General features: G+C 38.5%; 2 protein-coding genes across 2 annotated transcripts in view; one reads left to right on the top strand and one right to left on the bottom strand.

The window, feature by feature from the left end:
- Positions 1 to 313: 313 nt before the first annotated feature.
- Positions 314 to 7754, bottom strand: LOC128202324 (uncharacterized). The gene is made up of 4 exons (XM_052902248.1): positions 7661 to 7754; positions 6847 to 7553; positions 1813 to 4606; positions 314 to 453 (listed from the first exon to the last, which is right to left on the bottom strand). The coding sequence occupies exons 1-4, from the start codon at positions 7752 to 7754 to the stop codon at positions 314 to 316; spliced, it is 3735 nt and encodes a 1244-aa protein (XP_052758208.1).
- Positions 7755 to 9173: 1419 nt separating this feature from the next.
- The window catches only part of LOC113509981 (uncharacterized), a 32242-nt gene continuing 26368 nt past the window's right edge, over positions 9174 to 15047 (top strand). Inside the window, exons 1-2 of the mRNA XM_052902249.1 lie at positions 9174 to 9373; positions 9878 to 10094. Of these exons, the coding sequence (XP_052758209.1) occupies positions 9223 to 9373; positions 9878 to 10094 (368 nt within the window). The 5' untranslated portion in view covers positions 9174 to 9222. The remainder of the gene's footprint in view (positions 9374 to 9877; positions 10095 to 15047) is intronic.

The raw sequence follows: 15047 nt of genomic DNA on the forward strand, positions 1-15047 counted from the left end.
AAATTAATCACGATGGTTCCCAGGGGGAACCGCGTGGAGGTCGACCTATTAGGGTATTTTGTTAGTAATAGGTCTGTTGGATCTCATTATTAACAATCCCTGTTCCCCCCAAGATATTATGATTGTCCTGTTATAACCCACGTCTAAAATAAATAGGCAATATTTTTTTTTTTATTTATTTTTAGATAACATGGATCCATTCTTGTTAGTAAGTGTACTTAAAAACTATGTTAATACTTAATCACTAATAATGATCTAGTCCTCTCGGCGAGCATTCTCACGAGAGGACTATCCAATTTAATAACAAACATGTTCAGGATACTGTTGCTACTCCCGCGTATTCGACGTAAAAACGAAGCTGTCTTTTTACGCCAGACTGCGTCAAAACTATCTGTGCGAGCGTCGGCAAACATCGCTGAGACGCTACAGAAGCGCGAGAGCCGCAACAGCAACCTGGAATTATTATTAAATTGGATACGCAAGGCATTGCAGGCCCCCCGAGTATACCGGAACCACTGACTCGCCGAATACAACGATGCACAATACGCTTTAAATAGTGTTATTTTCACTGCATTTGTACATCGCGAAAATCGGCGGGACAACATATTGGCTCGGACCGACAAAGCCCTACGCTACCTCTCCATATCTACATCGTCTCTAAGGTTGGCGGTCACCAGGTATATAACAGAGATTTAAAAGAGTGACTTAAGTTTCTTGCGGGCTCTTCTAGACAGATAACAATTGTACTCATATTGGAAAGTTGAAGATACAAATTTAATTGGCAAATTGATACATTTCACATAATTTTGCGTAACAAATGTAACGATAGCTCCCTTAAATCTTTGACAGTGCCATCTATTATTGATATGAGGTACTTTTTTTTTTTTATTTTTTTTTTTTTATGGTTTGCGGTACAATCATTAAGGCATCCCGTCCTCGCTATTGGATACGGGTGACGGAATGCCTATACAAGAGGGTACATGGAGGACGCAATTTAGATCCAATATTTGAGGAGCATTACGGCCGGATACTGCAACAAAAAAGAGTATGTGGTCGGCCCCCGAACTGGCGACCTCTGCTGTCTACCGGTCTCCAGTTCGAGGGACGACCGATTACCGGCCGTAAGAGATGACGGAGGGCGTTTATGAAAACACACTACAAAAACACACAGGGCGTGTATAATGACGAACTGAATGATATATGTACAGCTGCTGGTTATTAGTATTTTATATTATTTTTATAATACCAAATATACGTACTAGTACATATACATATGCTTTCTTTTTTTTTTTTTTTTTTTTTTTTTTTTTTTTTTTTTTTTTTATTTATTTATTTTTTTTTTTATTTTATTTATTTATTTATTATATATATATATATATATATATATATATATATATATATATATATATATATATATATATATATATATATATATATATATATATATATATATATATATATATATATATATATATATATATATATATATGTATGTATATATATTATTATTATTATTTTTGTTCTAATTTTGACACAGTAAAACTTATATCACTTATATTCATTTTTTTTTTTATTTTATTTTTTTATTTATTTATTTTTATTTTTATTTTTTTTTTATATATTATTCTTTTTTATTATTTTTTTTATATATATATTATAATTATTAATATCTATGATGATCATGTTCGAAATATGGTAAATGTATGTAAATGTATAAAAAATGTATATGGATTTGTACAATGGACTGTCTAAACCTATGTATTATTGATGACTTTTAACCTGTTTACAATGTATGTGCAGAAATCAACAAACGAATCAACAGCAGACTCTTGGAGATGATATCATCTAACTGGTATGGTGCGACTCTAAGCATGGCGCAGCGGCTTACATGGTTGTGCCGCTGTGTAGCGAATATAGGACAATCACGCAACAGGTGCTGGATAGTCTGGATTGAGTTGTTGTCGCAGGGACACGTATTGTTATCGGTAATGCGGAAGCGATGTAGATATTGCTTTGCAAAAGAATGCCCGGTTATTATTTGAGTCATAGCGAATGATATTGGGACAGCCTTTCTATACGCAGCAATACTATCAAGTGTGGGAAGCCAACTGCTAATTAATGACGAAGAAGTCTCGGCCACATACTCATTGTTGGAAGCACTATATGTGTCTTTTCTGATGCAGTAACGAGCGTAGGACATCGGGAACGAATTCTTTTGGGAAGCCACTTTTAGAGTGGCCGCCGTTCTGGCGGCTTCATCTGCTTGCTCATTCCCGATAATTCCCACATGAGCCTTGACCCAGACGAAATTAAAGTGGTTGGAGGATGTGTGTATGGCTCTATGAATGCTATTGACTGTCGGCTCCCTATTGCTGCGCTGTTGCAATGCCATAAGGGCTGAGCGACTGTCTGATAGTATGGTAATACTAGCATCCGAAACTTTCGTGTCTTCAAGCCACTGAATACCGATTTTGATGGCAGTGAGCTCAGCCGTAAACACTGTGTTGGTACGGCAGAGTTTCACCTTTTTTAGGACAGGTTGCCCTGATGGTCGATAGATTATTGCTGCCGCACCAACTTCACCTGAGTCCAGCTTGCTACCATCCGTATAGATCATGTATTGTGTGCCCGCCGTTAAACGCTTAATATCATCTTCATTGTTAGCCAGCGCAAACTCAAAGGTGCGTCTCTCAGCCGGATGGAGTAGCTGTCGAGTTTTGACTGGTTTTGCCAGTTCTATATCGTCAGGTAAGCAATCCAGTGTGCCGGTTACCTTAACTTTGTGCAATTTGGTGCACTCCAAGACCTTAAGATGAAGTGGCACGAATTGTGCCAATGCAATCGCTGCCGCGGCAGAAACCGTACGAAATGCACGGATAGCACGGATAGCGAATTGCCTTTGCACCGTGCGAAGCCTACGTTTGACTGTGGTAAATCGAACGGCACCGCCCCAGATACCAGCAGCATACGTAAACATCGGTTCTATAACCTGTCGATATAGTGTCGCTATATTGTCAGGGTGAGGGCCCCAGGTGGGACGAGTAATTCGAGCTAGCTTGTTAAATAGTTTAGAGGCTTTGAGAGCGATGTGTGAGGCATGTTTTATAAATTTAAGGCGCCAGTCAATTATGACTCCCAAGAGTTTTATCTCCTCCCGAATAGGAATAGATTGCTGGTCGATTTCGATTTTTGCGCTTCTGGCCCGGGCAGTAAATGCAACGGCCTGCGTTTTGGCCGGGCCAAAGTGGAGTTTTACAGAGTGTCCCCATTCGGTGATGCTCCGAAGAGCGATACGGGTACGGGTCTCGATTTCGTCCACTGTGCAGCCCCGGACAATAAGCAGCACATCGTCAGCAAAAGCTTGCACATCACATCCCTCAGGCAAAGGAACATCAAAAAGTCCGTCAAGAATTAGGTTCCATAAAGAAGGACCACAAGCAGAGCCCTGTATACAACCTTTTGACATATTTTTTTGGATTGTGGCTGTGCCGTAATCAAGTATTACTCTACGGTCCTTAGTGTAATTAAGGACGAGGTTGTACAAGTTCCTAGGGCAATTTATACGTTTTAACCTGGAGAACAAAGCGGGCCACCAGGCATTATCAAAGGCTGCTCTTATATCCAGCGACACGGCCACCACTTGATCTCCAGCAGACTGCGCTTCAGTAATGCAATTTATAGCATGTTGTAGTGCATCTGTTGTCGATGTAAGCGGTTTGAATCCAAATTGCCGTGGATTGTCCAATCCTAACTGATGTATATGAAAGTTAATCCTATTGATAAAAAGTTTTTCTAGTAACTTTCCAAATACTGGCAAAAGACCGATTGGACGGAAAGCTGATACGTCATTCGAATCAATTTTGTCAGGCTTGGGGATAATCTTAATATGGGCATCCTTCCAATTTTCAGGAAAGTACCCGATTTGTAGGCATCGGTTTAGGATGCCCAATATTACCATTGGGATGGCTTTAAACACGTGTAAACAGATATCGGAAGTCAGGGAGTCATTACCGGGAGCTTTATTAGGTGAGATTGAAGCCAGGCATTCCTCTACCTCTTCACGGGTGAAGGGTATGTCCTCATCAGTGTCAGGGATATTATTGGCTTCGGCTCTAAGCAGGCGCTGTTGAACAGAAGTATCTGGACCATCATCCGGGAAGTAGTGATTTAAGAGAGCGGCGGCAGTAGTGGCGCATGAATCGGTGTGTATTTGGCCTATTCTTACAGTTTGCGGAGGGGACCGGAAGTTATTGCTATATTTCATCAGTCGGTTGGTTATCGCCCAGACATCCTCCTTACCTTGAGCACTACAAAACTCTTTGAAATGTTGGGTAGATGCAAAGGATATCTTCTTAGCATATTCAGCTTTAAGAGCTCGGTATTCGTCGAGTGTGCTGCCGAGGGGTTTACCCGTCACAGACAAGTCATGTATGCGGTGATGAAGTTTTATACACTGTTTCTTTAGGGCCTCTAGCTCGGCGTTCCACCAGGGGTTAGAGTCTCGATTACCTGTCCTTTTGGGAATATTGCGCCTGCAAGCAGCGTGTATATCCTTGGTGAGCTGAGTTACCGCGTCGTGAATCTGGTTATTATCAAGGGCCTCAAACTGAAGTATTGTTTTTTTTTTTTTTTTTACAACACAGGGGGCAAACGAGCATGCGGCTCACCTGATGGTAAGTGACTACCGCCGCCCATGATCACCCACAACACCAGCGGCATTGCAGGTGTGCTGCCGGCCTTTTAAAAAGGAATATACTCTTTTCTTGAAGGTTATGTTGTCGTATCGGTTCGGAAATACTGCTGCTGGAAGTTGATTCCAAAGAATGGTTGTGCGTGGAAGAAAGTGCCTTGAAAAACGCACGGTGGAAGACCGCCACTCGTCCAGATGATTGGGATGAAACTTTAGTTTGTGGCGGGTTGTACGGTGGTGAAAATCAGCAGCAGGTATCAATCCGAACAATTCCTCAGAACACTCCCCATGATAAATTCGGTAGAAGATGCACAGAGACGCAACATCTCTGCGCAGTTTCAATGGGTCAAGTCGGACAGTAAGGCGTTGACTATCGATAATTCGAGCCGCCCGACTTTGAATGCGGTCTAACGGAAGGAGTTGGTACTGTGGCGCTCCTGCCCACAGGTGAGAACAGTATTCCATATGCGGCCTGACTTGGGCTTTATATAATTTCAGGCGGTGTTCTGGCATGAAATATCGTCTCACCCTATTGAGCACTCCTAACTTTTTGGAAGCTATCTTAGCCTTCTCCTCCAGATGACCGCAAAACTGGACGTCGCAAGATATATCAACGCCCAGAATTCCTAGACTTGACTTTTTATCAAGGGAAGTGCCCTGAAAGTGAGGAGATACGACAAACGGCGTCTTTTTTGCGGTAAACGCGCAGACTTGTGTCTTTTTGGGGTTAAATTGGACAAGATTTTGTTCACCCCAGATCGAAACTTGATGGAGTGAAGTTTCGATTTCAGACACAAGTCTATTCCGGCACTCATCGGTATGTGCCCGCGAGATCTTTGCATGACCGGTATATAATGTATCTCCTGTACTGTCGTCCGCATAGCAATGAATATTACTTATCTGTAACATATCATTGATATGCAGAAGAAACAGAGTCGGAGATAGTACACAGCCTTGCGGGACACCAGCATTCAAAGGTTTTAAATCAGAGCATGCACCGTCGACTACGACCTTAATGCTACGTTCCTTGAGAAAACTGGCGACCCAAATGCACAGTCTCGCAGGCAACCCAAATGAAGGTAGCTTTGAAAGCAGCGCTCTATGCCACACCCGATCAAAGGCCTTCGCAATATCCAGACTAACTGCTAAGGCCTCTCCCTTACTCTCGATTGCCACTGCCCATCGGTGTGTTAAGTAAGCTAAAAGATCACCGGCCGAACGTCCCTGTCGAAAGCCATACTGGCGATCACAGATCAGCCGGTGCTCTTCTAGGTACCGGAGCAGTTGACGGTTAATGATGGATTCCATAACCTTCGAGAATAAGGAAGTGATAGCTATAGTTAGCTGGATCTGAGCGATCTCCCTTTTTAGGGATCGGATGCACCAGAGCAGTCTTCCAAAACTTTGGGACTATGCCCGATGAGTAGCTAAGCCGAAAAAGACGCGTAAGAACCGGAGCCAACTCTGGTGCGCACGTCCTAAGCACAATTGGAGGAATACCATCAGGCCCACTCGACTTATGGATTTCGAGGGAGAAAAGTGCTCTACGCACTGAGCTATGCGTGAATTTAATGTCAGGCATAGAGCTCCTACAACACGTGATGGTCGGTGGTGGTTTCTCCCCGTCATCCAATGTCGAGTTTGACGCAAAGATGGATCCAAGAAGATCGGCCTTTTCTTTAGCGTTCTGGGCCAACGAGTCATCCTCCCTGCGCAAAGGTGGAAAAGATGACTTACAGAAATTCCCTTGTGCAGCTTTGGCAAGAGACCAGAAAGCTCGAGTCCCAGAGGGCAAACTAGCCAGTCTTTTGCCAATTCTACTAATATGCTCTGACTTCGCTGTGGCTATAACTCGCCGCTTGTAGCTTCTATTTAAGTTACACTGCAGAACTGCTAGTGGATGGTTCTTGTAGGCCATAGTCGACAGACTGCTCTACAATTTGTCGCATGCGAATGATACGAGGGCAAATTTTTCGGTCTATAGCGGAATGACTTTCCTTTAAGTGACGGGTGTTAGGTAATTCAGAATTTGTGGAAGAGGTTTTGTTGTTAAAAATATGACAGTTGTAGCAACGGAGTTTAGATTTGTCCTTTTGGTGGGGGCAGTCTGGTAGAGAGTGGTTCGTAGCAGCGCAATGGGCGCAGGGATGAATTACTGCTGTGCACTTGGCCCGAGTGTGGCCGAATTGGAGGCAGAGAAAACACTGCAGGAACCTAGAGAAATCCTCCGCGTGAACTCTCTGGTGCTCGACGTTAACACGGCCTAGAGAGACGATAGTAGACCTGACGTCAGGGGATACCTCAACCACGGCGTTGTATAAATTACTGTTACGATTGCTAGTGAGGAAGCACAATCTAATGTTACTTTCCTGAATGGAATTCTGTGAGCAAACTATTTCTATCTGTTCCTCACGAGCAATAGACTTGCTGATGCCCTTGAGTATGAGCAGTGGGCGTTTAAGTTTTTCCTCCTGGGCCGCTAATCCCTGGATCGATTTAGTCCGCTCAATAGTTTCTTTGCAGTGTTGCGGGCTATCAAACTCGACTCTCACTCTACCCTTGGAGATGGGCTGAATTTTGCACGGGGCGTAGCCGAGTTGACGAAAAGAGATATTCTCCTTCCACTTACTCACCACCTCGTGGGAATTGGTAGAGCCTTCTTCTGTGGAGCTAATGATCAGTGCCGGATTGGATTTGACTTTGGGTGCAGGAACAAATTTTGATTTAGAAGCTACTGCTGCGTAAGAGGTAAATGGTGGTTGAGAGGCGATGGATTGGGTGTTAAACTCTTGTCTGAACTTTTTGAGTTCGTAACGGACTCCCTCAATAATTTCCTCGGTCCTCAGGTGGCAGTGGTTCTCAACTGATGGTTGAAAATTTACCGCACCAAGATTTCCTCGGCTGCAGCTATTATAAAAAGTTTATTAGCTTTCGTGACAGTTCTGCCATCCGCGACAGCATGTACAATACACTTTGAGAGCTCTGTTAGTAGATTAGCAAAGGAACCAATATCCGTAACTTGATCGGCATACACTGGCAATTCCGACGGTAATGTGGGCGCCATGGGTCAATAGCGATAGGCTACGCGGGAAATAACTAACTAAAAATATGTTGTATAATTTGTTTACCAATAAATGCGTCGTACTCAAATTAGATATCGGCAATATTAAATGACAACAACATTAACATCTGGTTATTATAATCTGCCAATAGATGGCGCTATAATCGAATTAAACGGCACTAGAATTAAATAATGAGTAATTTTCCTTCCATCCACAAAAAGCGGTTTGTTCTATCCATATTCCTGTAGTTGAAGTTCGCGCTGTGATATGAGGTACTAAATTTTAGTTGGTATTTATTATAAATTTATACAGCAATCTTCCGAATACTGCATTTTTTTTTAATGGGTGATAATGGTATGGTAACCCCGTCTGCGCTATCGGTATACACTGGCGGGGCACCAGTGAGGGACGACAGATGAAGATGAAAGTAGGTCAGTTAGCCCATCCTGATGAATTAAACTAGAATTAGATAGGATGGTTTCCAGGGGGAACCACGTGGAGGTCGACCTGACAGGGTATATTGCTAGTAATAGGGCTATTTGAGCCCATTACTAACAATCCCTTCCCCCCCCCCCGAATACTGCACTAGATAAAAAAAAAAATTACAATTTAAAAGTGCTTGTAACCAAGTCTATTTGTATAAACATAATTTAAAATTGAACTTTTGCTCATTTCATGTTTACATAAAATTGACTGAGTTATTAATTGTAGCCTGACATTAATTACATGGTGTGCATTTGTATGATTTCTAACCACAGCTTACTGGCCACGTAGGCAAATATTGTCCGCAGGTAACTTTCATTGTAATAGTGATAATAGTTTAATAACGTATTATTCTGCTATTGTAATGTTTGATTTACAAACAAACAATGTGTGCAGAGACGACAGTGGTAGGGAACAGTTTCTCTAGTTTCACTTAGTAGTATTTAATTTTAATTTTTCGTGTACATTCTCGACTAAGAATGGGCTATCCCTTCTTTTTCCATGGGTGCCGTAACAAAGGGAACTTAATGTTCTAGGGATGGGCAGCAGCGCCTCTTTTAAAACATCACCAAAGTCTAGCTGCGGTTGCTAACTTGCCTGTCAAGTGTGGCAGCTACTGGCAACCCCCGCTCCCCCATTGGGAAGGGGCGATGGCCTATTTTTGGCAGTAGACAGATATATATATTTTATTGTATATATTTTAAATAATTTACGGGTTACTTCCTACAAAAGTTGGCTTTCCTAGATTATATAATCTAAAAGAGCCAACTATCGTTTAAGATATCGATATAGAACCTCCTTCTTGTTGAAGTCGGTCAAAAAGATTGATAACGGTTTATCGAAACTGTTTACGACCACTGCATTTATTGATAATTGTGTTAGACCAACGCTTCTGCTTTTATTGTGGGCCAGACATATGTTGTCATTGTCGATTAATCTAACATTGTACCTGTACATTGAACATTAAATATTGCTCAGAGAGAAAACATGCAAATAATGGTAAAAAATGTCAATTTATCGCTTAGTTTATCATTAACCGCACTGAGGCTGGTAGGCTTTTGGCCACCGGATAATTTGCAAGGGACCAGAAAACTGATTTACGATTGTTATGCGGTTTTGTCTTTTATGTTCTTACAAGGTAAGAATATGTTGAATAGCTTTGAAAAAAATAAAATAAAAATTAGTGTTCGACCGAAACAGGTTTTACAGCCGAAACCGAAACCGAACTTTCGGGCTCGGTCTCAGTCTCGGCTGAAACCGAAACTTATTGAAACATATTTAAAATTTCTCTTCTATATTGAAATCTAGTGTATCTTTTACACAATTATTTACACAAACACACATATAGTTAAAGGGTAACAATAAACACTAATTAAAGTATGTAACAAATATATATTTATAAATAAAATATATGTAAAAAAATTTTTAAATTATGTCTTACTCTTGGAAGTAAACTTAAAAAAAACTACTTTCAGTTAGACACACACACAACACACACAAAGTTTCGGCGCGGCCGAAAATTTCGGCCAATTTTTGGCCGAAACCGAAGCTAAGACCGAAGTAGAATTTCTGGCCGAAACTAGCCGAAACCGAAAGTATGAAATTTATTATTAATTATTAAAGATATTTTTCATATTACTAGGAGTCTATCTCCTCGCTCAAATAGCAGATTTGATTGTAATATGGGGAGATCTCCCGCTGATGACTGCAACATCGTTCATTCTGTTCACGAACTTGGCGCAAGCTGTGAAGTTCATAAATTTAGCGGTGAAGAATAAAATGATAAGGAGAATAGTCAATGATTGTGATCAGGTGTTGGGAAATGTCCAGACTGAGGAGGCCAAAAGGATTGTTAGAAGGTAATTCAGTTTTTAACTTTTTTTTTTTATTTTATTAGACGAGTTTACGCTTGATCTTAGGTCACCTGATGGTAAGTGATGATAAGATCTAAGATGGAGAGTGCTAACCTAGATGGTAGTGCAATGTATAACGTGTACTGATAGTACTTATTCACTATAGATTTGAAGAGTTCCAGATAGTATTTCTCTGGAAACAGAAGCAGGAAGTGTATTTTATTCCTCGGCAGTTCGCATTAGAAACCAATAGGCGACATCGGTGCGAGTACGCCTTTCTGTCTGTTATGATCCCCCCTTGTGCCCCTTGTGCACCCCTATATAATCTAACTACCCTCAAACTAAACCTACACATGGAACACCTACAAAGCCTAAGAAAAGCCTACGAAGGCTTAACCTAATGAAAACTCATGAAAATCTAATGAAAACTTACCCTAAGGAATGGCCTAACACCCTCAATATAACCCCATACCTATATTGCCTTATATACCCCAAACACCCTATGAATCATATAACCTTTACAATAAACATATAATATTGAACAGATCTTATAGTAGAACACTTGATCATCTGGCCAGATAAATAAATGTGTGATCGTCTAGTAATGTAGGACCCGTTGTGTGTAATAACCAAAAGGTTCTTTAATTGGTATATGATAGGAGTTAAATAATGAAGATGATTGATAAATATTTAAGGATTAAGAATAATTAATGAATTATACTCATAATTCATGTAACTAGGAAGTTAGAATATAATATATTAATTTAATAGTAAATTACAGAATAACTGTAATAATAAAAAAAATGGGGGAGCGGTCGGGCCCCTCACACGCCCGGACCAGTGGAAGACTTTCCAACTATCTATAACTCTTCCTCCAAAAGGTAGGGAAGGGTATTACTATTTATTAATGCACTCTGATGGTAATAAGGGAATGAGTATTCTCAGTTCCAAACCAAACATAAGTACATTTACTTCAACATTACAGTGGCTCCACCAGCCCCACGATGCTTCCAGTATAAATTAGTGCTTGCCAGAGGCAAACGGATCGGAACTGAAATCCCAGGATCACTCCGACACGAGAGCTTACTCATGGGCGATGACCCTTTCAGTCCTATATGGCGACATAGAGATCACCCACTAACAGTACGAAACTGTTTCCCAGCGTCACCCTGTTACGAGCTTACTCAATGGGGTTTCCCTTCGGCTCCACAAGAGATCAGACCAAGAAGCGAGATCACCCAGACACCAGAACTTACTTTGTTGGGACATAACCCTTCGGCCCTATAATGTGACATTAGAGATCACCTGTGAAGACAGTCCGATAGAGATGAAGATTTGTGTGATAGGGGATACCTTCCACACCCTGGAATTGGCCAAGCCATATAATGTTGATAATTGCTATATCATAACATAGCATTGTCAATTTAATATTATTTACTTAATACCAAGAATACTCAAGGTTCAAGTTAAATCTGTTGATTAGGCCGGAGCCTAAGAACGAGTAGTCCAACACATAGGTCGAGAGCTACTAAAAGTAATGAGTGCTATTGAATGAACTATAAGTCCAGTTAATTATATATAATATTATTGTTGATTAACCACATTGTGAATTAACCAATTATTTATTCAGAGAGATATATCTAAAGGAACTATAAGTCCTTTAAAAGACACTGATTAATCACAAGTTAACAACGTCTCGTGAAATAACCAGTTGGGTTTTCTATAAGTTTGAGGACACTAAGTCCAACAAGCTATTATTGTGTTGAGAGTAATAGAGATCTTTTGTAATATTTGTAGAGGTTTGATTAATCACATTGTGAAATAATCGGATTAAATAATTATGTAGCTTTATAGAGAGGACTAGAAGTCCTAATTGGTTGTTGTCATAAGTACTGATAAATTACACATTAAAGTGCCAGGTCAATTATTATATATAGGTATATAGGAAGGACAATAAGTCCTATTTGTGTATGTTGTAGTAGTAGAGGCAATATATTGCATAATTATAATGTGAAAGATATAGATTAAATATATATTTGTATAGAAAGGACAGTAAGTCCCATACAATTATTGTAGCTGTACTATAGTTATACTATATCTACTTCCTTTTAGTGTCTTAGTAAACCTATTTACTAAGAGGATTTCTCAGATAAACAAATGTTTTAGTGTTTAAATCATCATGATTAAATCCCTAAGAAATTAGGTCTTTAAATAATTATCATATCATTTAAGTAAAATTTCTCATATAAATAATTCCAATATTTCCCCTACAGTTATTATAAAATAACAGAAAATTATATAAATTTTCTATAGACTTAGATATAGAATCATAACGTGTATAATCTCCTTTTGTTTGACATCTGTCATATTAATGACGTATTGAATGACGTATTGATGTATTGAATTGAATTTTGATTATCTATCACAACTGTCAACGTAACAAATACTAGCAAGTTTGTTTATTTGTATTTGTTTAATATATTTAAATATAAAATCATCATATATCAACCGTAATATACAACTAAATTATCAGTGACATAAATAATCATGGTTTACACCAGAAATAATTAATAGTATCCAGTAATGCTGCAGTTTTATATTCATATCAGTAGCCAAGCTTACTTTCAAATTCAAGAATGAACAGAAGATTAGAAGTTTAACATTCTTATTGCAATTGTACTTGCAATAATATATACATACAGTACTAATTATCAAGAACATTCCTCAAATACATGAGTGGTGAAGATTTCCCAATATGCTATCTATTTGATTCCTAACCTCTAATGTAAATTTATTAAAGAAGTGAATAATCAGTGTTAATGTTTGCTTTATTAATATTTAAAGTAATTGTCCTAACTTGATATTAATAGGATAATATCTCCTTGGATACAGTCCGACATAAACATATAACTCAATAATTAAATTTATAAAATACTAATATTATATTTTACTACTTGTATATCTCCATACTATTCCCATAAAATATTCAAAACATGTATATTAAATATAAATCCAGTAAATATTCACTAATATTAACCCTGTCGAACTTGTCTAGTCAATATAACATGAACAAACAACACACATACAAACCCCATCGCCAGGACAACTTCCTTTCTAAATATGAGCAAAATACATAGCCTCACAAGTGTCATACAGTACCAATTCCATACTGAACCCACACCTAGTCAAGAGCAACTATAGTCAGAGAATCTTTCAGTACTTTTATTACCATTAGGAAATAAATCCACACCTATAATATCAGCATAATTAAATATTATTAGTAATCAGTAATACACACAGAATTGTTATTATCAGCTTGCTTACTACAACAAAATCAATATTAAAGTTTATAATAAATCAAGACAAAATATCTATTTAAACAATACAGGCTTGTTTACCATAAATACCCCACAGTCACATGAATTTATCTAGTAACACAATTAATAATGTATTAAAAGTATTACATTCACATAATATCACTTGCAACAGTTAAGCTGTCTCTTTGTACATCTGGTGTAAAACAAATCCCCACATGTAGTCATGGATAATCAAATATAGACTAAGAATCATTAATCTGGTCGACCGAGTAATGGTATAAAAACACTTCACCATGAAGCGTTAAGTATGAACAGATATTCCAAACCAACACTGTAATAGTGTAATAAATACAAATATTTCATCATCATCATCGTCTCAACCATCACCAACCCACGACTGAACACAGGCAATTTCCACCGACTGACACAAGGAACGGCCCCACAATACACATAAAACAGTCACTCCAACCAATGGAGGTAGCCCACACCGCACTTGCACACACAGGGTCGCCACTCAATAACCCCTCTCTCTCATCAATGGCTGTTTCCCCAGCAATGAGACCAGACCATAGTCACTTTAGTCTATTATCCTCAATAAATAAATACTTTATAATAACTAGATATGAAACTAGTTAGTATTATAATAGTTTAATAGCTGATTTAATAAATATTTTCCAAAACTGGACAATTAGAACATTGAATCAAATTGATGAAGTTCTATCAAACGACCATATAATTGGATTTTGTATATGAGTAGAATAACGTAAGTACGTAAATTATATTGATGTAAACTTTGTTCAAATGTGATTGCATTTAACGATATACGCATTACCTAAAGGTATATAGACTCGACTAAATACGTATTTTAATAGTTGTTGGGAAAAATATTAAGTATAGACTTTGCCTGTGATCACAGTCAAAAATCTAACTACGTAGTAATAAATGGAACAAGCTCACCGGATTCTCCAGTCTTCTATTGATTAATTTCACACACTTAATCGATAGTGATACACTAAGATCTCAAACCCCTTCATCGAACCAGTCCCTCCTAGATCTATATCCTAGTTATTTTTTTATTTTATTGCGCAGTTCCTTAAAACACCACTCCTGCGCCATTTTTTTTTTTTTTTTTTTTTTTTTTTTTTCGAAATTCATCAAAAGCGACTCCCGCGCGCCCGCCGATCTGCCGGCTCCCCCTTTTTTTCTTTTCTTTCTATTCTTTCTCTAATAACGTCATAGATTATGTCACCGAAGGGTAGATATTTCAATAATCAGATTTAGCCTATTATTCGAACTGAACTTTTCTTTAAATTCAATTTAATTATATGTTAACGTATTTTGGTATTTTATATTAAATTGATTATCGAATTTATAAAACTTTAAAGGCTCTCATAAACCTTATTAAACTGTGTTGTATGCATCCTTTTTTACATCTGATGATAAAAGGTAAACTATAATTTAGTTATATATAAAATATAATATATTTTTGTTTAATTTATTAAATTTTCTTGTGACATCCACTACACTTTGGAAACACATCAAAGGAGTTTCCTTTCTGTGTCAATATTTCATATATGGTAACGTCTTCTCTGTACGCTATTGTGAACCTTGACTTTAAAGTTTGTTTATATTAAATAGCTCA

This window comes from Galleria mellonella, unplaced genomic scaffold, assembly GCF_026898425.1.
Source record: "Galleria mellonella isolate WM207_F2 unplaced genomic scaffold, CSIRO_AGI_GalMel_v1 utg89, whole genome shotgun sequence".
NCBI classification, from domain to species: domain Eukaryota; kingdom Metazoa; phylum Arthropoda; class Insecta; order Lepidoptera; family Pyralidae; genus Galleria; species Galleria mellonella.